Below are 24,563 nucleotides of genomic sequence, written 5' to 3'. Positions count from 1 at the left end.
GACAATCCTTGCCTCCACCTTCATCATGCCAGTTTCTAAACATATCAGAGCATTTGAAACACATCTTGGCAATTGCAGGGCAGTTCTAAGGAACTTAGATTGCACACATTCAATGGGAGTAAGACAAGAGGGTGAAGAGTCGAGTTGTGTTCCATATAGCATTTGTGCTAGGGTTTTCGCCTGATAAAGTTTGAGTGCTGCTGGAATGTAATGTGCCCCTTTGGTCCGGAGGAAATTGATTATCAAACGGGCTAACCTTTTCCCCAAATTGGCTACATGAGTATTATGTATTATTACCTTCCCGCGCTTTTCAAGATTTCTTGCTGCCTGTTTGTGGGACTCTCTGGTTGCTCCAGGTGAGGGCTTCTAGTGACTAGGGCATGATGGAAAGATTGCTCGGGCCTTGCGTGGGCCTCCTCAATTGTTATTGAACTTGATGATTCCAAAGGAGGCATTGACGTGCTAAGGAGTTCAGATTGGTTTTGACTATCTAAATTATCTTGAGGGGAGAGTTCCATAATTTCTGGGATGTCTATGGCATCTTTATTGATTTCACTGTCTCTTTCAGAGGCTGCATTAGGTTTTGCAGTCAAAACATCTGTAATTGGCTTCAGCTGGTGGCTGATAATTTTGGCTAAGTGCCCAGCTGTTGCCTTTGCTGGCCGTCTTATCTCTCTGTGATTAGTTATAGCAGCTCCTTCAGCTTTCTGTGCACTTTTGTTGTGATTCGTCTTTGCTTTGAGTAATGGGAAGCACTGGCTATCCTTGAAAACTCTTTTCACAGAGATCTGAAACTTGGACAAATAGCCATTTCTCTTTAATAATTTTGAAGGCATCTTATTCTGCTGAAACGTAATGAAAATTCTTTTATGGAAGTTGCAGGATGGCAGCCAAAAGAGTGTCTCTATGTCCAGCTCAGAGGGAGGACAGTTGAGAATCTGTGAGAGTGATTGGAACACAGCCCTTCTATTGTTCCACCTGTTGTGGTTCACATTGAGATTGCCAATATCCAGCACAATTTGATTTTTCTGTAAAATACGCTGGGTACGGTGCATCTGTTGTTGCAATTTGTGAGGGAGGATGTAACCCTCTTGGAGTAGCTAGCACTATCTGCCCCCATTTCCTCCCCCTGCTTTGTTTCTCCGTTATCTTTCCCTTGAGGTTTATTTAATGTTGATTTTAGTTCTTCTAACATTATATTCATCCCGTCTAGCTTACCATAGATACAAAGCACTGTATCAGCAATTAAAAAGGTTTGCTTAGCTAGACATTTGAGAGTACTTGCCTCTTCTTGTTGTATGCCCTGTAATCTTTCCACTTCTGATTGTCCGTCTTGCTCCGGTGAAGACACGAGGCCAGCTGGACTTTTATCAGTTCTTAGTTTGGCTTGATTTGTTCCTGGCTCGTGTGCCGACTCTTCCTCAAGGACCCCAAATCTGTTATTAGTTGGAAAGAAGCATATAATATCCTCCAGGTCCTTCTCTTTGAGAAAATGGTCCAGTCTCTGCTGTTTCCTCCCCTGGGAATCAGGTTTGTCAGGAGAGGTTCGTTGACGCTTCTTGGATCTCATTCTCAGAAAGATTAGCGCTTGCCAAACCTCAGAATAATGTATAAATGACAATTCAAACACTAAAGGTGAAAATATTACAAAACTGATTTACTAATTACATAACAACTGACCAACACAATATGTGTATAGTGTAGACCACAATAAACAAACAATGTACAAACAACACAACGATAATGTGTGAGAGAGAGAGCCTTCTTCAGAGGTAAGTACAAGGTAAGTTCATATCAAAATGATATTTCAACAAATTCTCAGCTTTTTTCTATTCTTTGTTTCTTTTATTTTGTGTAGGTATCTCCATGAATCAAGACATACTGGCACACAATATCTTCATCAAATAAGGCATGGTATTATGGAAATGTTCTCCAGATTAATAATCACGCTTTCACCACCAAAGTACTGTGTTTCCCCAAAAATAAGACACTGTCTTATATTTATTTTTCCTCAACAAGACACACTATGCCTTATTTTCGGGGGATGTCTTATTTTTTATTACCATAAGTACGGTATGTGTCCCGAGTCCCCGACCTGGGGCGGACCCTTGGGACTGCGCCTCGCCCCCACCGCCACACCGGGGGACCCTCCGGGAGAACCGCAATGACCGGGGAGGCAACCCCACTTACCAGGCCGGGGGGAAGAGGAGGCGAGGGCGGCCGAGCCTGCCGGATGCAGAGCTGGAGGGGGAAACGGGGGGAGGCCGAGCGCCGACCTTGCACCTCGGGGGGAAGTGGGCTGGCCCGAGGCAGATGGCATGGGTCCTGGGGGTGGGGGGACAACCCAGGGGACCCGACAGAGGCCAAAGCTCGGCCCCGCGTTCCAGCAGGGGAGTGGGAGTCCACCGCGAGTGGCGGCAGATCGCGGGGGGAGCCGTCAGTGGGAGAGGGAAGTGGGGAGAAGACGGGGAACGGGAGTGATGGCCCCCTGGGAGGTCGGGGCCCGAGTGTGGGAACAGGGGAAGACTGAGCCCAACGGCCCACGGAGGGCGGGGCTCAGGGGAGTTTAGTCTCTCTCTAGCCACGCCTATCACTATGTCTTATTTTCGGGGTACGGCTTATACTGTGCAAATGCTTGGAAATCCTGCTACGCCTTATTTTATGGGTATGTCTTATTTTCGGGGAAACACGGTAGCTTCATCAGCCAATACTTAAAGAATCCATGCTTAAGAAATCTCAAAGCGCCACAATGGCTTCTTCCTTCCTAGGCTCCTATCGGATGATGGAATGTCTTCAGCTGGCAACCCTAGTTTGTCATGGAAACACACCCTTAAGTGCTGAAGGCGAGGGACAGAGCAGAATCTCCTGTGGAGGGGGGGAAATAGGGTTGCCAGGTCCCTCTTCGCCACCAGCGGGAGGCTTTGGGGGTGGAGCCTGAGGTGGGTGGGGTTTGGGGAGGGGAGGGACTTCAGTGCCATGGAGTCCAATTGCCCAAGTGGCCATTTTCTCCAGGTGAACTGGTTTCTATCGGCTGGAGATCAGTTGTAACAGCAGGGGATCTCCAGCTAATACCTGGAGGATGGTAACCCTGGTGCTTGAGAAGGGCCAGGGCTTCTTCAGCCCTGGACCCTGCCTGGTGGCTCTGCAGGACTTCAAGTAGTTCCGCAGGGCCTGCAAGATGGAGGTATTCCACCAGGCCTATGGTTGAGGGCAGCTGCAGGTTGACATATGTCACTGGCCTCCCTCCCTCCCTTCCTATTTTATTTTATTATATAGATCTTCTTGGAATTTTCCAGCAACTAGTTGCTGATGGTTAAGGTTGCCAACCTCCAGGTATTACCTGGAGATCTCCTGCTATTGCAATTGATCTCCAGCCAATCGAGATCAGTTCCCCTGGAGAAAATGGCTGCTTTGGCCATTGGACTCTGTGGCATTGAAGTCCCTCCCCAAACCCCGCCCTCCTCAGGCCCCGCCCCCAAAACCTCCCGCCTGTAGCAAAGAGGCACCTGGCAACTCTACTGATGGTATGCCATCGTTGTGTTAATTTATTATTATTGTTTTAATACTTTTAATTATGAGATAGATGTTTGTATGTTTTTATTGTGATGAATCTGTTGCAACCCACCCTGAGCCCGGCCTTGGTTGGGGGTTGAGGGCGGACTAGAAACTGAAATAAATAAATACATAAATAAACCTAAATAAAGTGTTCGGAGCCTTTATCAGACCGAGGCTTCCTCGAAGCCAGCCTCCTGGGTCAAACTTAAGCCAGCCAGGTGAATCAAGCTCTACTCTTTGGAAACCAACAGGCACAATGTCAAGAGGACAGCAGTGTCTGTAATTTTGGCATTGCGCTACCATCGTGGCTACAGGTACGGCTGTCCTCTTTTGCAAATGTTTCTCATCCCTCCTATAAGCCCTGACTATAACTGGCATTTGCTGTAGCCTCGTCTTGTTTCCAAAGTTAGCTGCGCGTTGCTGGAGGCAGCAGCAAACTCCTGCAAAGGTTGGCCTGTGCAAGGGCGAAGGGGCGGGGCGGCGGCTTGGATGAAAGGGGCTCCTCCCCCCACTTTCAAAATAAATATATAAACGGACTTTATTCTTCCTTGCTTACGTTTTCAACAGGGCAAGGGAAAGAGAAGGGCAAAGGCGAGGCTTCACCGGCTGTTACTGAGCATGCTCAAAGCGAAAGAAAGGGCCGGGTCAACTTCAGCCGCTGCTACTGCGCATGCTCAAGGAGAAAAGAGGGTTAGCAAAGGGCAGACGGGCGACTTCACCGGTCACTACGGCGCATGTCCAAAGGAAATGAGGGCAGGCTGTGGCTTCAGCTGCAGTGCTGCGCATGCTCAATAGGCGCTTGGTCGGGCGGCGGAAGGAGGAGCTCGCCCAGTCCTCTTCAGAGCTTCTTGTCGCGTAGCCGCTGCTGGAGGGAGAGGGGGCTAATAAAGACCCGAGACCTCATTGAGGCCCAGGGTGGCGAGTATTTAAGAAAGGGGGAGCTACACGACTGCTCTACCAGCTGCCACACAGGTAGAACAGCTTGGCCCGAGAAAGGTTGGCTCGACCTGCTGGGTTGCAGCCTGTCACCCTAACGGTCTCGTTGAGATGGTTTTAAGGGCAGGAGGCGTTACCATGCTGGAGTCTGGGAGAAAAGCTTTCTGGGGGACGGGGGGGGCTTGACCTGTTGGATGGCTGCCTGCACCGGGGGAATTCTCTTGGGCTGCACCACTTGGGGGTTCTTTTAAATCTGGGGGGGCTTTTGCATAGTGGGGGGTACATGAGGCCCTCCCTGGACTCCCTCCTCTAACCCTGCCCTGTTTTCCCTTGACAGGCCCTGCTGGGGATGCCGGCCCTGAGTGCAGGTGAGGATGCCACCCTCGCCGAAAGGACCAAGGAGTCTCTCCAGGTGGACCTCTTGGCCGCTGACCTCAAGTGCAGCTTCTTTGCCTCGGCTCTGCAGAGCTACAAGCGGGATTCTGCCCTTCGGCCCTTCCCCAGCGTTTATGCCACTGAGGAGGCCAAGGACTTTGAGGCTCTAGTGAGTTGGCGGAGGCGGGGTGGGGAGACCCGTGCAACCAAAGCCGAGTTACTGCAGGCCGGCATAGAAGACTGTCGTTGGCTCATATGCATGCATATATATAAATAATTATATATATATATATATATATATATATAATTTTTAAATTTCAATTAAATTTCAATTAAAAACACACTTAACATACTCATTCCTTCACATGCATACAGTATAATCAATCTTCCAGGAGACTCATTTTAAATTTCTTTGATAATTGTTAAATCCTTTATCTATATTCCTATAGCCCTCCAAACTATCTACCAATACAGTCCTTAATACAATCCTTATCTCACATTTGTAGCGTTTCTTTTAATCTGTGCTTTAATTTTATTCTCCGTCTATCACTTCAGCTAAACTATATCATATATATAATAAATCTACTGTCTTTATATTACTATTTTGTTACGCACTGATATGCCTCCACCCTTCTTTACTGAATTATGATCTCTACTTTATGTTATCAAAGTAAAACACCTATTTCTTCTGAAATTCTTCCATCGATCTGCCTATCACCAAATTGGTTAGTTTTGCCATCACTGCATATAAAGCCTGCTTTTCACACCTGACGGGGACCTTGAAGTGAGGCGAGAGAAAGAGGGTGCTTTGCTTTGCTTGCTCTTTGAAAAGTTTTATTTCTTTTATAAACTAACACACAAACAACATCACATTACAACGAATAAACATACAGTTATCATCATATTATCGTTTACATAGCGCTTACGTATTTTTTAAAAAAAACATTTTTTAAACATGAGAGCCAGTGTGGTGTAGTGGTTAAGAGCAGTGGTTTGAAGTGGCAGACTCTGATCTGGAGAACCAGGCTTGATTCCCCGCTCTTCCACATGAGCGGTGGAGGCTAATCTGGTGAACTGGATTTGTTTTCCCCAGTCTGACATGTGAAACCAGCTGGGTGACCTTGGGCTAGTCACACTTTCACAGCCCTGCCTACCTCACAGGGTGTCTGTTGTGGGGAGGGGAAGGGAAGGTGATTGTAAGCCAGTTTGAGTTTCCCTTAAGAGGCAGAGAAAGTAGGCATATAAAAACCAACTCTTCTTCTTCTAACCACTACATGAACCTGGGGCTGAATTCAGTTTATTCAAGCCTTTTTCATTATTTATTTATTGACTTCATTTATATCTCACCTTTCTCCCCAATGGGGGGAACCAAAATGGCCTACGTGGTTCTCCTTACAACAGCCCTGTGAGGTAGGTTAGGCTGTGAGTGTGACTGGACTATAAAATTAGGGAAACTGCAATAGTATGGTGTGTACAGCAAACAAAGCCGTGAACATGGCCTAAAGTTTTGCAGACGTTCATTACGACCCTACGCCCTCTATTAAAAGGCCCTCCTGAACAATTAGGGGAAACGGTGCACAATATGACGTCTCAGATGAACATGGGCAGGAGAGTGACGTCCAATTTCTTTTCCGTGCCAGGTTGCAGACGCAGCTGTGCCTGATAGTAACACGGCTTTTTGAGGGAAGGCTGTGAGTGGCCTGAATCGGAATGGCCTCTAACCACACCCTGGCAGCGAATCAAAATTTGTCACCAAGTGGCTGCCGGCTGTTGACATTGCAAGAAATATGACTTTCTCCCAGATGGCAGTTCTGCATTTCAAGCTGAAGATTTCAGGGGAAGGATCCCTTGAGTGTTTACAGCAAAATTAGATATTAGATCCAGCTTTCCATTTGCTTAATTCTGCCCATTGGGTAGCACTTCGAAGACTGCTGGGGGTCGTTTTCAATCTCTCAGGGACTGGGGAGGGGCTGTGGCTCAGTGGTAGAGCATTGCTTGGCATGCAGAAGGTCCCAGGTTCAATCCCTGGCATCTCCAGTTAAAGGGACTAGGCAAGTAGGTGGTGTGAAAGACCTCTGCCTGAGACCCTGGAAAGCTGCTGCCAGTCTGAGTAGACAAGACTGACTTTGATGGACGAAGGGTCTGATTCAGTATAAGGCAGCTTCATGTGTTCAAATAATCCCACTAGCACAAGAGTGAGGAAACGTGTGACAAAATGGATGCCATATAAGATAAACAGAGATTTATAACCCAGTCTACCTACCATGGTGCAGAGTCATAAGCTGCAGTCCAAACTCTGCTCATGACCTGAATTCAATCCTGAGGGAAGTTGGTTTCAGGTAGCCGGCTCAAGATTAACTCAGCCTTCCATCCTTCCGAGGTCGGTAAAATGAGTAGCCATCTTGCTTGGGGTAAAGTTAGACGACTGGGGAAGGCAATGGCAAACCACCCTTAAACAGAGTCTGCCTGGTAAACGTCGGGATGTGACGGCACCCCATGGGTCAGTAATGACCAGATGCTTGCACAAGGGGACTACCTTTTAGGAGCCCCATGGCGCAGAGTAATAAGCTGCAGTACTGCAGTCAAAGCTCTTCTCACAACCTGAGGTCGATCCCGACGGAAGTCGGTTTCAGGTAGCTGGCTCAAGGTTGACTCAGCCTTCCAGCTTGCTGGGGGTAAAGTATAGACAACTGGGGAAGGTGATGGCAAACTACATTATAAACAAAGTCTGACTAGTAAACGTCAGGATATGATGTCACCCCATGGGTCAGTTCTACCGTTACCTTTTTTACCTACCTGTTTATTGTAAAAGGGAGAAGTGACATTTAGTTAAATATTAAAAGTCCTGAGTTAAATTTGTTGCGTTAAATGAAATCCAGTGTGCCTCTGAGCACTGCTTTGACCAACTTTTCATAATGTTGATTGTTTGAATGCTTTGTATTTTCTTCTTGTTGTTTCTTTTTATTGTTTATAGTCTATTTTTATATGATTTCCCCCCTTGGTAATCCTCGTGTGTGTATAAAGTGCTGTCAAGTCACAGCCAATTTATGGCGACCCTTTATGTGGTTTTCAAGGCAAAAGACTAATAGAGGTGGTTTGCCAGTGCCTGCCTTTGCATAGCAACCCTGGTATTCCTTGGTGGTCTCCCATACAAATACTAACCAGGGCTGATCCTGCTTAGCTTCCAAGATCAGATGAGATCAGACTAGCCTGGGCTATCCAGGTCGGGGCAGACAAACAGAAGTAGTTTGCCATTGCCTGCCTCTGCATAGCAACCTTGGTATTCTTTGGTGGTCTCCCATCCAAATACTAACCAGGGCTGACCCTGCTTAGCTTCCGAGACCTGATGAGATCGGGCTGTACCACACTGCCTACCCTCCCGGTAATTCTCATAGATACTTCCATATTTTTAATTGAAAAATATACTAAATTAAGGAGTAATATGGTCAAATGAGTACCCAGCTTGCTGGGGGTAAAGGGAAGATGACTGGGGAAGGCAACGGCAAACCACCCCACAAACAAAGTTTGCCTAGAAAACGTCGGGATGTGACGTTCTCCATGGGTCAGGAATGACCCGGTGCTTGCACAGGGGACCTTTACCTTTTTTACCTTTATGGCAGAAGACCAGGTTTTGGTTGAGAGTGATTAAAATGATTGGGTGGATGTTGTCTTGGGGGGGGTATAGGTTTGTTAGTGATCCCCATTCGTAAAGCAAGAGGGTTGTTTTAAGTATTGCTAATAATTGGTAAAAGAAACAAGTTGGAGCTTTGCTAACAATCAGTATCCAAGCCGGAAAGCCCCAACAAAGACTGCTGCAGAATCTGACTGATGGAACTGAATCCTGGGGAACCTGAGCGTTAAGCTTCTAGTCCACATTGTTGTTGTTGGGGAGGGGGAGAAATGTTAAAACTTGGAAAATGGAGTGGAGTGTAAACCAAGTGTGTGAAGACTTTTCGGCTGCCGAAAAGTGTCCTGACTGATCTTGCAGCAAGGGGACAAATCCTTGTAGCATGGCAAATGGCTGAAAACAAATTTCTCCAGAAAAAACAACCCTAGTGTTGGAGAGTTTGGAGTAAAGGGCATAAGGCGAACTTCCCCAAGGACTTGTGACCCCCCCCCCACTCCCTCCTGGCCCAATAATTCCAAGTAGAAGAAGAAGCGGGGAATCCAACCCGGTTCTCCAGATTAGAGTCCACCACTCATGTGGAGGAGTGGGAAATCAAATTCAGTTCTCCAGATCAGATTAAGTAAGTCCTGTCTGAACATAATTTTTCCCTGCAATTAAGCCCCCATGGAACTCATTCAGGGTTGCCTCCAGACATTGGCTTTGCTTACCCACTAGGGGTCTCAATTGTACCAGGAGAGATGGTCAAGAGAAACCTGAAATCTCTCTCAAAAAGTGTTTCTTTCTTTCTTCTCTTTCAGCTCACAGACACCAATGCATTAGTGAGCTTGAAAGAGCTCCTGGCATCTCCCCAGAACTCACCTCAAAGGACCTGGGAGCTGTTGGGCTGGATCCTGTCTTCCAAGGCCTTGACTATACACAGCGCCAACAAGAATGAGGTGAGAGTGAATGTTGCAGAGTGGTTTATCTGATCTTCCATTTCTGGCGATTCTTGGGGAATCAGCTACATGTAGGACTCCAGGGCTGGCTCTTTAAGAGAATTGGGGTTGAGGGTCACTTAAATAACATTGTTTACCACTTGGGTGTGCATCAAATTAACGTTTTGGGGAAAGGCAACTGACATGTGCCATTCGTTTTTTTTAAAAATGAATGCATCTTGCAACTAAGGAAGACTCCCCACCCCCCCAACGCGCTTCCAAAGCAAAGAGCAGTGCAATAAAAAGCAAGGTTGGGGACACCTCTTTTGTCATCTTCTAAGAGTTGTTGTCAGGGCATGACTTGAAGGAGCATGATGCAGAAACTGCATTGAAACTAAATGGGTCGTGGTCTGGTGGAAGGAAGAGACTTCCTGGATATTCATTTATTTATTTGATTTATATTCCGCCCCTCCCCGGCAACACCGGGCTCGGGGCAGCTCACAATGTATTGTAACGATTTAACCATCACAATTACAGTTAAAATTCTTCACATTTTAAAATTCCCACCTGTCCTGGTATGCTGTTTTAAGCTCCCCAGAGGAAAGCCACTATGTAAAGCTTGGTGTGCGCTGCTATCAGTTTGCAAGCTCCTTATTGCTGAGAATGGGCCCGATCCATCAGGCACTGCCTCCAGTGCAAGCCTGACTGAGCGCTGTGCAGTGACTGACTGAGAGCCAGCGTGGTGTCGTGGTTCAGAGCGGCGGACTCTAATCTGGTGAACCAGGTTTGATTTTCCACTCCACATGAACACGTGAAGCTGCCTTCTACTGAATCGGACCCTTGGTCCATCAAAGTTAGTATTGTCTACTCAGGCTGGCAGCGGCTCTCCAGGGTCTCAGGCAGAGGTCTTTCACATCACTTACCTGCCTCGTCTCTTTAACTGGAGAGGCCGGGGTTTGAACCTGGGACCTTCTGCATGCCAAGCAGAGGCTCTACCACAGAGCCACAGCCCCTCCCCAAACCTGCTGGGTGACTTTGGGCCAGTCACAGCTCAGAAGCTAATCAGGGTCGGCCCTGGTTAATACTTGGATGGAAGACCACCAAGGAAGTCTCTATGTGGAGGCAGGCAATGGCATACCACCTCTGAATGTCTCTTGCCTCCAATGGAAGAACCACTTAATTTGCTGGAGATCCTGAAAGACTGGAGTTGGAGCCAAAAGGAAAGAAGAAGAAGACGAACAAGAGTTGGTTTTTTATATGCAGACTTTCTCTAACACTTAAGGGAAACTCCAGCCTGCTTACAATCACCTTCCCTCCCCTTCCCCTCCCCATAACAGATACCCTGTGAGGTAGGTAGGGCTGAGAGAATGTGACTTGCCCAAGGTTACCAAGCTGGCTTCATGTGCAGGAGAGGGGAAACAAATCCAGTTCACCAGATTAGCATCTGCAGCTCATGTGGAGGAGTGGGGAATCAAACCTGGTTCTCCAGATTAGAGTCCACTGCTCCAAACCACCGCTCTTAACCACTACACCATGCTCCTGGGAGTATTAAAAAGTTTAAATAAACTTTGCTCGGTGGAGTCATAGGATAGGGACAGGATCCACCTCCTTGCACTCCTTTTAAGTTTTAAATGAATGAATGAATTGCTTGTTATGGTCGTAGACCAACACAATAATACTTGTAAGTTTTGGATGCCAAGGCGTTCCCCCCACCCTTTAAACAAATAAGTGAAAGAAACCTCGCTTGCTTTCTAAGTATAAGAAGATCGGGGGGTGGGGGGGAGAAGAATAAAAATTTTGAAATGGGGGAGAAATCTTAGAAATATAAAACAAGTAATATTATAAATGATTTTATGTATTATAGGTTTTAATATTTGATTAAATAATATATTTATATTTAATATTTGATTAACTAATATTTAATATTTGATTAAATAATCTGATTTTAATAACAATCCAGTTCCATAATAATGTTTAATCTTAAAATGGTATTTTATAAGCCTCATATAGAACATTTGTTTTTATTATAAGACTATTATGATTATTGGGGAACTATTAGTGTTTTCACTAGTATGTAATGTTGTCTTACTGTTGTTGCATAGAAGAATATTGTCTGTCAGCTCTCATTTCCCCCCCATACTGTATCAGCTGTTATCTAGATGTAATGATTGTATTGATTGTGCTTTATTAATCTAATTTATTGATCTAATTTGCTATTCTGTATTCTTATTCTTCTATATTATCTTTATACATATATAATTATACACATATAATTAATTTTTTTAAAAAGTATAATAAGATCCAGGAGCTGACCGGAGTTCCCAGTGTTGCGGTCCCTCCGCCGGATTTCCTGTTTGAAATCACCTACTGCAGTCAGATGGACGCCAAGTTCGAGGAAACCCGGGGAGGCAGAGACCTCATCTACGCCTTCCACGGGAGCCGCCTGGAAAACTTCCATTCCATCGTGCACAACGGTTTGCAGTGCCACTTAAACAAGGTGGGGGTCCCCGTCTCGGTTGTCTCCGACCTCAGCCCAGCTATACCTTCTAAGGATGTGTTTGCCTCAGTCCTGTCATGGTTTAGAAGGCCTGCCTGCCAGCCAGCGGGGTAGTCTGCCCCCTCTTTCAACCGGTTTGCAGCGGGTAAAGTCAGTGTGGCTGTTTTGCCTTTTCCAACCATCCATTATTAATTACAGGCATTCCTTGTTTTATTGCACTTTGCTTTATTGCCCTTCACAGATACAGGTTGAGTATCCCTTATCCAGGCATCCAATATCCAGGCTGATCCGAAAACCGGACCTTTTGAGCTGGTGCACAGGCAGATCTGCGCCGCTCGGCCTCTCCTAACCTCCGAGAGACCGGGCAGTGCAGATCTAATGCTCTTCCACTTCGAAGTCAGGCGAGATAGTTACACCTTTCCTTTATGATAGTTCGTTGTACACAAAATTATTAAAAATACTGTTTAAAATTACATTCAGTATGTGTATAAGGTGTATATAAAACATATATGAAACATAAATGCATTTGGGTCCCATCCACAAAATATCTCATTATGTATGTGCAAAAATTCTAAAATATTCCCAAATACGGAAAGATCCGAAATATGGACCACTTCTGATCCCAAGCAGTCCAGATAAGGGCTACTCAACCTTTATTGCATTTTTGAGCCAGTCTATCGGTGCCATTTTTCCAACAGCACAAGCTTACTTCGTGCCTCTGCATCAGATTTCAAATGTTTTCATTATTATTAGACATAATGCTGTGTGTGTGTTAAGTGCCACCCAGTCGCTTCCGACTCGTGACCCTATGAATCAGTGTCCTCCAAAATGTCCTGTCTTTGACAGCCTTGCTCAGATCTTGCAAACTGAGGGCCGTGGCTTCCTTTATTGAGTCAATCCATCTCTTGTTGGGTCTTCCTCTTTTTCTGCTGCCCTCAACTTTTCCTAGCATGACTGTCTTTTCTAGTGACTCTTGTCTTCTCATAATGTGACCAAAGTACGATAGCTTCAGTTTAGTCATTTTAGCTTCTATTGTCAGTTCAGGCTTAATTTGTTTTTTTGGCAGTCCTTGGTATTGTTTTTTTGGCAGTCCTTGGTATTGTTTTTTGGCAGTCCACTAACTTGTTTTTTTGGCAGTCCACGGTATCCGTAACACTTTCCTCCAACACCACATTTCAAAGGAATCTACTTTCTTCCTATCTGCTTTCTTCTATGTCCAGCTTTCACACCCATAACTAGTAATAGAGAATACGATGGCATGAATTAACTTAATCTTGGTTGCCAGTGACACTTCAGAATCCTTACACTTCAGAATCTTTTCTAGCTCCTTCATGACTGCCCTTCCCAGTCTCCTTCTGATTTCTCTGGTGCAGTCTCTATGATTCTACTGACCCTGCTTAGCTTCCGAGATCTGACGAGATCGGGCTGTACGATGCCGCTTTCCCTCTCAAATTAATAGGATTGCAGAACCAGAAAACAATGAAAAACTATCAAAGGTGTGACACCCATTCATGCAGAAAGAGGAGAGAACAGTAAAGAAAGGAAGGGGATGCGGACAATAAACATTGCAACAGAATCATAGAATCACAGAGTTGGAAGGGACCACCAAGGTAATCTAGTCCAACCCCCTGAACAATGCAGGAAATTCACAACTACCTCCCCCACACACACCCAGTGACCCCTACTCCATGCCCAGAAGATGGCCAAGATGCCCTCCCTCTCACAATCTGCCTAAGGTCATAAAATCAGCTTTGCTGACATGGCCATCCAACCTCTGCTTAAAAACTTCCTGGGAAGGAGCGCTTACCACCTCCCAAGGAAGCCTGTTCCACTGAGGAACTGCTCTGTTAGAAAGTTCTTCCTGATGTCTAGACATAAACCTTTGATTTAATTTCAACCTGTTGGTTCTGGTCTGACCTTCTGGAGCAACAGAAAACAACTCGGCACTATCCTATATATGACAGACCTTCAAGGTTATCCTATCACCTCTCAGTCTTCTCCTCTTCAGGCTAAACATACCCAGCTCCTTCCACCTTTCCTCATAGGACTTAGTCTTCAGATCCCTCACCATCTTTGTTGCCCTCCTCTGGACACGTTCCCGCTTGTCTACATCTTTCTTAAACTACAGTGCCCAAAACTGAACACAGTACTCTAGGTGAGGTCTAACAGTAGTTAGATGACAGTAGTTTATCCCTGACAGCAGTGACCAGTCTTTTTGGGACTGCATGCATGCGATGCTCACGGTGGGATGGAGGCTGCCTCTGCTACCATGGTGAGACTTGGACTCAAATCTCTGGAGCAGGTGGCAGCACCAGGCTGGACAGGCCGGTAGTCCCGTGCTGAAAAGCCTGGGTATCGGCTCCACCTGTGCCTCTAAGGTGCCATAAACTCCCATTACATGTTTCTGAATGCACTGCTTTGGAGTTGGTCAGTGCATCGTGTTTGTGTAATGGCAGATGTGTTCGCTTAGGAGTGTTCTGTCCCACTCCGTTCCCACAGGCTTTGAGTAGCATCCAGAACCATTAATGTTTTTACAGTAAAAATGTCCTCCTTCCCTTCTAACTGTTTCTGCAGAATATTTTGGGGGAGAAGAACAGGAAGGAGTTTCTTGGCAGGACTTCTTATTTTGAAAAGGTACCTCTTCGAGAGGCCAAGCTGGGAATGTGAAAGCGTCCAGGAATGTTGAAATCAGGAGATTTTTTTTTCTCTCCCCCACATTAGGAAATGTTGGGTTAAACTAAAAGCTGTGCTAAGCCTTTTTTCTTTCTTTACTTCATATTTTTACAAAGACAAATCTGCTGATAACAAAACACGTTAATGATATTGTAAAACCTGTTGGCGTTATGTTGACAAGTAAATTAATCTGAATCCAATAATTTTTAAATGGTTGCCATCATTTGAGGAATACTTCTTATCACTATACTCATCTCTCCCTCTTTCTCTTTTAAATTTTTATAAACAATTAGATTAACCATCTCTTTTTGTCTCATCTGTGTTTTGAGCCTAAAATTCATTATGTCAGCTTTGTGTACAAAGTTGTACAGTGAATTGGCTTGCCAGAGGATTTTCCTTACAGGCTCCTAGCTTGTATTTAGGAAACATGAAGTAGGAATGCCTTAGTTTCAAGCGGGTAGCTATATTGGTTTACAGTACAAGGTTCGAGTCCGGTAGCACTTTAAAGGCCAACTAGGAAGATAGTTTCAGAGGGTTGCCATGTTGGTCTGCCGTAGAAGAGCTAGATTCGAGTCCAGCAGCATCTTAGAGACCAACAAGATTTGCAGGGTATGAGCTTTTGAGAGCCAGTTACAAGTAGGAATGGCCATTTTAAGGAAGACCACTTTAAGGTGCTGCTGGATTCGAATTTTGCTCTAGAAATGCCTTAGTATTTTTGGAGAAGGGAAACAAAGACTATAGAAAGAAAGAAGGCAGTCAAGGGGAGACAGGATAGAGGTCTGTAAAATTATGCATGGTATGGAGAGAGTCATCTGCTGAAGCTGGAGGGAGAGAGATTCAAAACAGTCAAACCAAAGTATTTCTTCACACAACACATAGTTAAATTGTGGAACTCCCTGCCCCAGGATGTGGTGAGGGCTGCCAACTTGGAAGGCTTTAAGAGGGGAGTGGACATGTTCATGGAGGAGAGGGCTCTCCATGGCTACTAGTCAGTTTCAATACCTTTATTGGCATACCATCGAGCAATCAAACAGAGTATATACTAGTCAAAATGGATACTAGTCATGATGCAATACCTGTTCTCTCCAGGATCAGAGGAGCAGGCCACTTATATTAGGTGCTGTGGAACACAGGCAGGATAATGCTGCCGCAGTCGTCTTGCTTGTGGACTTCTTAGAGGCACCTGGTTGGCCACTGTGTGAACAGACTGCTGGACTTGACGGGCCTGGGTCTGATCCAGCATGGATTTTCTTATGTTCTTATCATATTAGGTGCTGTGGAACTCAGTCAGGATAATGCTGCTGCAGTTGTCTTGCTTATGAACTTCTTAGAGGTACCTGGTTGGCTACACCCATTGGCTATTCATCAACCATTTCACACTTTAAAAGGGGGGAAATGAAATTTCATTTTACCTTGACGCTATAAAGTTACAAGCTGCCGCATCTCTCACACAATTGACCGACCTACTTGCCAGCAGATAATGCAGTATCTGCTTCTCAGAAAGCATCTTTAGGAATTCCATGTCTTCTGGCCCAGGGAGGCTGAATGCAGATTGGGTCCATGTGCAATGCCCTTTTATGTTTTTCCAGACCTCCTTGTTTGGGGAAGGCACCTACCTGACAAGTGACCTGGGCCTTGCTCTCCTCTACAGCCCCCATGGACTCGGCTGGCAGCACAGCGTCATGGGCCCGGTCCTGAGCTGCGTGGCTGTGTGTGAGATCATCGATCACCCTGATGTCAAATGCCAGGTTCAGAAGAAAGGTGAGTCTGGAAGATCTCCGGAGCTGCTTTATGCCGTGTTGGACTGTTGCTCCATTGACCCCAGAAAGGATGCATTAAAAGTGTTTACATAGTAAATGGTAACTACTTCAAAAGCATACAAAATAGTTCTCACGACAGTTCAAAGAAATTGTGAAATATGTTTTGCAGTACAATTATAATGAGCAATAACTGTTATTGATTATGGTACACAAAACTGCAACAGTTTTAAAAAAATTTAAAAGGAAAAAAAAAACGCAACAGCAATGGTATGCCGGCAATGGTATGCCAGCTAATGTCCCATTTTGATGCAGATTTGATGGGTGTACTTGTTCTACTATTGTTTGTTGTAGAGCCACAATCCGAAGAAGAGATATCAAAATGGGGCATTAGCTGGCATAGAAGAAGAGTTGGTTTTTTTATGTTGATTTTCTCTACCTTTTAAGGAGAATCAAACTGGCTTATAATCTCCTTCCCTTCCCCTCCCCACAACACACACCCTGTGAGGTAGGTGCGGCTGAGAGAGTTCGGAGAGAACTGTGACTAGCCCAAGGTTCATGTGGAGGAGTGGGGAAACCAACCTGGTTTTCCAGGTTAGAGTCCACTGCTCTTGTGGAAGAGTGGGGAATCAAACCTGGATCTCCAGATTAGAGTCCACCGCTCCTAACATAATCAATGCTACAGTTTTTGCTCATTTTAATTGTATTGCAATTCACAATTTCTTTGTACTGTTGTAACGAGTATTTTGTATGTTTTTGAAGTAGTTACAATTTGTTATATAAATGCCTCTGGTGCTGTGCACTTTCCCCCCTTCTATCAGAGATTTCTCCCCCCCCTTATTTCCCCCCTTCCTCGAGAGGTGGTAAGTGCTCCTTCCCTGGAGGTTTTTAAGAAGAGGTTAGATGGACATCTGTCAGTGATGCTGATTCTATGACCGTAGGCAGATCATGAGAGAGAGGGCATCTTGGCCATCTTCTGGGCATGTAGGAGTCACTGCGGGTGTATGGGGGAGGTAGTTCAGAATTTCCTGCATTGTGCAGGGGGTTGGACTAAATGACCCTGGTGGTCCCTTCCAGCTCTGTGATTCTATGATTAGGAAGAACTTTCTGACAGTTTAGAGTGGTTCCTCAGTGGAACAGGCTTCCTCGGGAGGTGGTGAGTTCTCCTTCCCTGGAGGTTTATAAGAAGAGGCTAGATGGCCATCTGTCAGCAATGCTGATTCTGTGACCTTAGGCAGATCATGAGAGGGAGGGCATCTTGGCCATCTTCTGGACCTGGAGTAGGGGTCACTGGGGGTGTGGGGGGGAGGCAGTTGTGAATTTCCTGCATTGTGCAGGGGGTTGGACTAGATGACCCTGGTGGTCCTTTCCAACTCCATGATTCTATTCTATGATTCCTCTGCGCCAAACGTGGAGCATGCACATTTCTAATGCTCGGGCGCCACTGTTGTCATAAGCTCTGCTTAGTCTCTAAAAGGGTCTCTTTTCTTCCTGTACAGATTCTAAAGAAATAGACAAGAAGAGAGCCAGAGTGAGGAACAGCGAAGGGGGGGACGTCCCCCAAAAGTACTTTGTGGTTACGAACAACCAGCTCATACGGGTGAAATACTTGCTGGTGTATTCACAGAAACAGCACCGGAGGTACGTGTTCTCCTCTGCAGTGGCTGCCCCCAAGGATGGGGAGGGTCAGTGTGGTGCAGTGCTTAGACTGTTGGACTAGGATCTGGGAGAGCCAGGTTCAAATCCCTGCTCTGCCATGGAAGCTTGCTGGGTGACCTTGGTTCAGTTACTTGGCATAGTGGTTAAGAGCGGCGGACTGGAGAACCGGGTTTGATTCCCCACTCCTCCTCATGAAATCAGCTGGGTGAACTTGGACCAGCCACAGCTTTCTTGGATCTCTCTTAGCCCCACCTACCTCACATGGTGTCTGTTGTGGGGAGGGGAAGGGAAGGTGATTGTAAGCAAGTTTGATTCTTCCTTAAGTGGTAATTAAAGTCGGCATATTAAAAACCAACTCGTCCTCTTCTAAAATAAAGAATAAAAATGTTCCTCAGAGAATCTAAAAACTTGAGTTTCCCTGTTCTCCCTGCTACCCGCAACGTAGAAGCCAGGCTGTGTCCTCAGATGGGGAGGGCACAGCCCTCGCAGCCATTTTGTTTTTCTTTTGGCTTCCGCGTGTGCACAGAACCCTGAGTGTGTTCTTATGGACTCTTCCTTGTGTTTTTTGTGCCCAGCGTTTGAGGCGTGGGCCCTTCAGGGAGGCTTAGAGACAGCCCCCCGCTGTGGTTTAACTTGCAATTAAACAGGGGTCATGGCGGTTGGCGAAACCACATTTAAATAAAAAAAAAAAGGATAAAAGTGATAGGTGGTGGGATGTAGAGAGAGTCCTGTCCATATCGTTGCAATCTGCAAAAAACTGCCTGAGGTAGGTTCTTTTCACTTCTTTATTTATGCTTGAAGACCAACTGGTCATAAGCAAATATAGGATAAAACAAGGTACATAATTATAAATGGTACAGTTACATTATGAGACATCATTGTTATTATTGAATGCCACAGGCAGGAATTTTGCCACTGCAACAGTCACATGAGGAGCAACCTCCACTGACAATTTAGCTACAATTTCCATCTCTGGAGCTGGGGTCCATTTCTGAATGTACATTGTGGTCCACTTAGAGAACCAGCATGGTATAGTGGTTAGGAGCGGTGGACTCTAAATGGTGAACCGGGCTCAGTTCCCCACTCCTCCACATGAGGCCTGCTGCGTGATCTTCGGCTAGTCACAGTTCTCTCCGCACTCTGGGCCCCACCTACCTCGCAAGGTGCCTGTTGTGGGGAGAGGAAAGGAAAGCGATTGTAAGCCGTTTTGAGACTCTTTATGAAATAAATGAAATGCCAAATCACGTCTCATTTTCCAGATTTACAATCAGAAAGCCCCTCAAAGAGACCCCTGCAGACCTGCATAATAGTTCCCCTAGCAGTAGCACATCTTTAGAAAAAAAAAGATCCAGTATTTAGGGACTGTTAGGAGCTTACGATATGCAAGTAAGGTTTTTGAGATTGAAAGACTCAAACAAGGAACAGTTGTGGAACTCCCTGTCCAGGATGTGGTGATGGCTGCCAACTTGAAAGGCTTGAAGAGGGCATGTTCATGGAGGAGAGGGCTATCCATGGCTACCAGTCAAAATGGATACTGGTCATGATGCATACCCAGTCTGTCCAGGATCAGAGGAGCATGCCTATTATATGAGGTGTGGTGGAACACAGGCAGGATCATGCTGCTGCAGTCATCTTGCTTCCTAGAGGCACCTGGTTGGCTGCTGTGTGAACAGACTGCTGGACTTGATGGACGTTGGTCTGATCCAGCAGGGCTTTTCTTAAGTTCTTATGAGCATGCCCATTATAATAGGTGCTATTATATTAGGTGCTGTGGAACACAGGCAAGATAACGCTGCTGTAGTTGTCTTGTTTGGGGGGCTTCCTAGAGGCACCTGGATGGCCGCTGTGTGAAGAGACTGCTGGACTTGATGGGCCTGGGTCTGATCCAGTAGGGCCTTTCTTATGTTAACAAACCCTCTGGTCTCTGTAGCACGCGCTGCATTTGTCAAACATGCATAGGTATACTCCGTTTGCTTAAGAGACTCAAGGGGAAAGCCCAGTTTTTGTAACTTACTATCAACCCATTTTGGCCATGTGCTTCGAAAACCATCATTAGCAAGATGATGCAAATAGCACCTGCCGGGAGAATAAAAATTTTAAAATGGAAATAGAGATATCATTATCCAAGCTTTAGCCTCCAAGGATGGAATGGCAGCTTCTTTGCATGCAGGCTCAGTAACAGCAGTGTTGGATTTCCTCCCCCTTTGCAGGCCTGCCGGTCAATCGTGGGTTTCGAAACACTGCTTTGGCATCGCAATGACTTTCTATCTGCTCCTGTTGGTCGCCATCGGAGCCTGCAACTCCCCAACTTTTGCCTACTACTGGAACAAGCTTTTCGACGTAGAACAATGAACTTCAGGCCTCGGCGGGGCCACCAGCTTTTCACCACATGCCTTAATGCGAGAGCTGCAAAGTTTCTGTTGCTCCAAAGCTCCGGAACGGAGGGGCACCGGGAGCGAAGAAGGGGCAAACTGAGTGGTTTTGGCTTTCTGAAACTTCCAGGCTGACCTTGACACTGGACCGATGCTTGAGTTTTGTCTCCTTTCCATGAAAAAAGAAACGGTGAGACGGAGTCCTCTGTTTCTGGCCCTGGGAAAGCCAGCATGGTGTGCTGCCGCTGGTCTGAAGGGAAAGGTGTGTTGTGGGAAAGGAAATGTAGAAATGCAGCCGACCAGGCTTGGTGTGGAAAGCGCCGTCACTGAGGTGTGTCTGCCTCCGCTAAATCACAGGGTGTCCAATGCGGTCAGCACGGCGGGACATTTTTTGCTTTGTATCTTTCCGCAGAGCTTGACTGAACAGCTCATGTTCTCTTCACCACTCGGGCCTCAAGGCAGACTTGCCGAAAAGCCTTTTGAAAGCGAGCAGGTTTTTGCAGAGCTTGCGGGCATGTGCGCAAAAGTGGACTTGGCTTTTTAAAAAGGGTTTTGGCTAGACGGCTTCAGGTGATCCCGGGAAACGTTCTTACAGTTGAAAGGAAGGCATGCAGGTGTGGCGCTTGCCGTTTCTCCCCTGGCAGTTGTAGCATTCCCCCCCTCCCCCCATCTCACTTGTCTCCTTCTGGCCACATCGTTGTTCTCCTTTTGAGTTAGAAAGGTCTTGATTTCAACTCTTTTCCTCAAAAGGTGGGCAGCCCAACCCCCCAACCCCCCGATAATATCAGCCTGTATGTAGACCAAGTGCCTTCATCAGCTGGCTTTGGGTCCTCATAAGAACGTAAGAAAAGCCATGCTGGATCAGACTAAGGCCCATCAAGTCCAGCAGTCTGTTCACACAGTGGCCAACCAGGTGCCTCTAGGAAGCCCACAAGCAAGATGACTGCAGCAGCATTGCCCTGCCTGTGTTTCACAGCACCTAATAGAATAGGCATTCTCCTCTGATACTGGAGAGGATATGCATCATGACTAGTATCCATTTTGACTCCCAATGGTAGCTAACACAAAAGTTGGTCAGCTAAGAGGAAGGTTTGTTTGTTTGTCTTTTCTAAGGGATGGTTCATGCGTAGGGTTGTTGCGAGCAGAAAACTCAGGCCAACAGCGTAAGCTCTTTTGAATCCTCGGAGAGTGAATGGAATAATAAAATGAAATGCAGCAAGGAGTAATGGTGGTGTGGGTTCATGTGTGTGCGCACACATGCATGTATAAGAGCATAAGAAAAGCTACACTGGATCAGACTTAGGCCCATCAAGTCCAGCAGTCTGTTCACACCGTGGCCAACCTGGTGCCTCTAAGAAGCCCACAAACAAGACAACTGCAGCAACATTGTCCTGCCTGTGTTCCACAGCACCTAGTATAATTGGCATGCTCCTCTGAGACTGGAGAGAATAGCTATGCATCATGACTATATCCATTTTTACTAGTAGCCATTGATAGCCCTCTCCTTCATGAACATGTCCACTCCCCTCTTAAAGCCAAGTTGGCAGTCATCACCCTGGGGCAGGGAGTTCCACAATTTCATTACATTGTATGAAGAAATACCTCCTTTTATCTGTTTTGAATCTCTCACCCTCCAGCTTCAGCAGATGACCCCATGTTCTAATATTATGAGAGAGGGAGAAAAGCATTTGGGGAGAATATTTACAGTGGTCTCTGGGTGTGCGTAAGACTGGGTTTGCATGGTCATTCTGCTCAATTTTTCGTAAAGGCCCCAGTTCACATTAAGACCCTGGCTGCTCAGCCCATCAAGAAAAACGAACTATATCTGTTCTCCATCACCCCACTCTGTTTTGAGTCTTGCCGCTCTGAAGCAGATCAGGATCGGCAAGGACATTTTCTGCAGAGGGAGTCGAATTACCGGAAAGATCGTAGCCGTTCCATCCTCTGGCTGCCTTGGGAGCCCCTTCGGCTTGAAGGACTACAGGGCAGAAACATTTGCTGTTTTGTACCCATTTCTCAGTCTGATACCAACGCTTCCCTCTACCTCTCCTGTCTCCTTGAACCAGATCTGTAATACGTGAGCATTGCAGCCCCTGTATGCACCTTGGGATCTCTCACAAAGAACTATACCTCTGGCTGTGAAGCCCCAGCTTCAGTACAGGAAGAGGAAGTGACCTCATAGTGAAAAAGGGGAGGTTACCTTAGCAAGCCCCCCTGAGCTAAATAAGTGCTAGCCTGCGATTGGCTGCCCCTGGGCACCAGGCGTATCTTGTCATGTGTATAATAGATGAAGCATAATTCTATTTTCCTGTCAATTTTTTGGGATTTTTTTTTCTTTAAAAAAATGGGACAGTCTGTTGTGGGGGGGGGAAACAGTAAAAATGTCAGCCAACAGGCTTCTTTGGTTTGCTTGCACAGCCTGACAGCTGACCGGGGAAGTGGTTTCTTATATGTCTTTAGTACACATGCGTTTCAAGTTCCTTGAAACACACATGCTGAAAGACGTGGCTTCGAGTCCCAACTGTGCCCGAGGACTTCGCCAGGCATATCGCTGTCAACTTAGATCCTGCCTTTTTGTGAAGTGAGGACGAGGGTAGGCCTTTGCAGGCCTATTTCTGAAGACCATTTCAATATATAAACCATCAAGCACTTCAGTTATTAAAAGTCTATTCTTTCTGTGCAAAGTAATGGCATTGCTGTTTTTACACTGTGGAATGAGGGTGGGGAACTGAGCTTGAAACAGGCCAGGATTCCCAAACAATGTAAGAAGAGGAATCAAAATCCTGGAGTTGGAAGGGGCCATACAGGCCATCTAGTCCCACCCACTGCTCAATGCAGGATCAGCGCATCCCTGACAAGTGCTTGTCCAGCCTCTGCTTAAAGACTGCCGGTGAGGGGAAGCCTCACCACCTCCCTAGGTGGCTGATTCCACTGCCGAACAACTCTTACTGTAAAAAAATGTTTTCCTAATATCAAGCCAGTACCTTTCTGTCCTCAATTTAAACCCACTATTGCGAGCCCTGTTCCTCCTCTGCCAACAGGAACAGCTCCCTGCCCTCCTCAAGGTGACAGCCCTTCAAATATTTAAAGAGAGCAATCAGTTGGTTTTATATGCTGATTTTCTCTACCATTTGTGTGTGTTAACTGCTGTCAAGTCGCTTCCGACTCATGGCGACCCTATGAATGAAGGTCCTCCAAAATGTCCTGTCTGACAGCCTTGCTCAGGTCTTGCAAATTGAAGGCTGTGGCTTCCTTTATTGAGTCAATCCATCTCTTGTTGGGTCTTCCTCTTTTCCTGCTGCCCTCAACTTTTCCTAGCATGACTGTCTTTTCCAGTGACTCTTGTCGTCTCATGACGTGACCAAAATACGATAGCCTCAGTTTAGTCATTTTAGCTTCTAGGGTCAGTTCAGGCTTGATTTGATCTATAACCCACTGATTTGTTTTTTTTGGCAGTCCAGGGTATCCCTAACACTCTCCTCCAACACCACATTTCAAAGGAATCTATTTTCTTCCTATCAGCTTTCTTCACTTTCCAGCTTTCACACCCATACATAGTAATAGGGGATACGATGGCATGAATTAATCTAGTCTTGGTGGCCAGTGACACATCCTTACACTTCAAAATATTTTCTAGCTCCTTCATGGCTGCCCTTCCCAGTCTCAATCTCCTGATTTCTTGGCTGCAGTCTCCCTTTTGGTTGATGGTGGAGCCAAGGAATAGAAAGTCTTCAACCATTTAAGGAGAATCAAACCTTACAATCACCTTCCCACAACAGACACCTTGTGAGGTAGGTGGGGCTGAGAGAGTTCAGAGGGAACTCTGACTAGCCCAAGGTCACCCAGCAGGCTTCATGTGGAGGAGTGGGGAAGCAGGTCTGGTCCACCAGATTAGAGTCCACCGCTCTTAACAACTACGCCACACTGGCTCTTAAATGTATGAATTAAATGCCCAGGCCTGGGGGTCTTGATTATTGCAGTATAGCAAACAATGGATTTTCAGAAGCAGTTTGTAGTGAATGGGGCCAAAATGTCTGTCTGTCCTGGTCCTGGCAGTGCCATTGTACCTGCTTAAAATAACCCTTCAAATCCTGCCTGCAGCATTTGTAAATTGAACTGAGCAATGGCAGTGGAACACAAAGGAGCCAGCGTGGCATAGTGGTTAGGAGTGGCGAACTCTAATCTGGAGGACTGGAT

At 46.1% G+C, this 24,563-nt stretch overlaps 1 protein-coding gene across 1 annotated transcript; it reads left to right on the top strand.

Annotated features, from left to right (window-relative positions):
• The first annotated feature begins 4,840 nt into the window (after window positions 1-4,840).
• On the top strand, window positions 4,841-20,346 carry PARP16 (poly(ADP-ribose) polymerase family member 16). The gene is made up of 6 exons (XM_056865917.1): window positions 4,841-5,035; window positions 9,292-9,429; window positions 11,699-11,905; window positions 16,168-16,339; window positions 17,835-17,976; window positions 20,205-20,346. The coding sequence occupies exons 1-6, from the start codon at window positions 4,841-4,843 to the stop codon at window positions 20,344-20,346; spliced, it is 996 nt and encodes a 331-aa protein (XP_056721895.1).
• The last annotated feature ends 4,217 nt before the right edge of the window (window positions 20,347-24,563 follow it).

The sequence above is a fragment of the Euleptes europaea genome, chromosome 20 (assembly GCF_029931775.1).
Source record: "Euleptes europaea isolate rEulEur1 chromosome 20, rEulEur1.hap1, whole genome shotgun sequence".
NCBI lineage: Eukaryota > Metazoa > Chordata > Lepidosauria > Squamata > Sphaerodactylidae > Euleptes > Euleptes europaea.
This window is presented reverse-complemented; position numbering and strand designations above follow the sequence as displayed.

Coding starts and splice junctions, on each gene's coding strand:
- PARP16 (XM_056865917.1), top strand. CDS start 4,841: ATGCCGGCCCTGAGTGCAGGTGAGGATGCCACCCTCGCCGAAAGGACC. Junction 9,430..11,698: donor ACAGCGCCAACAAGAATGAG/GTGAGAGTGAAT, acceptor TTTTTTAAAAAG/TATAATAAGATCCAGGAGCT. Junction 17,977..20,204: donor TCACAGAAACAGCACCGGAG/GTACGTGTTCTC, acceptor CCCCCTTTGCAG/GCCTGCCGGTCAATCGTGGG.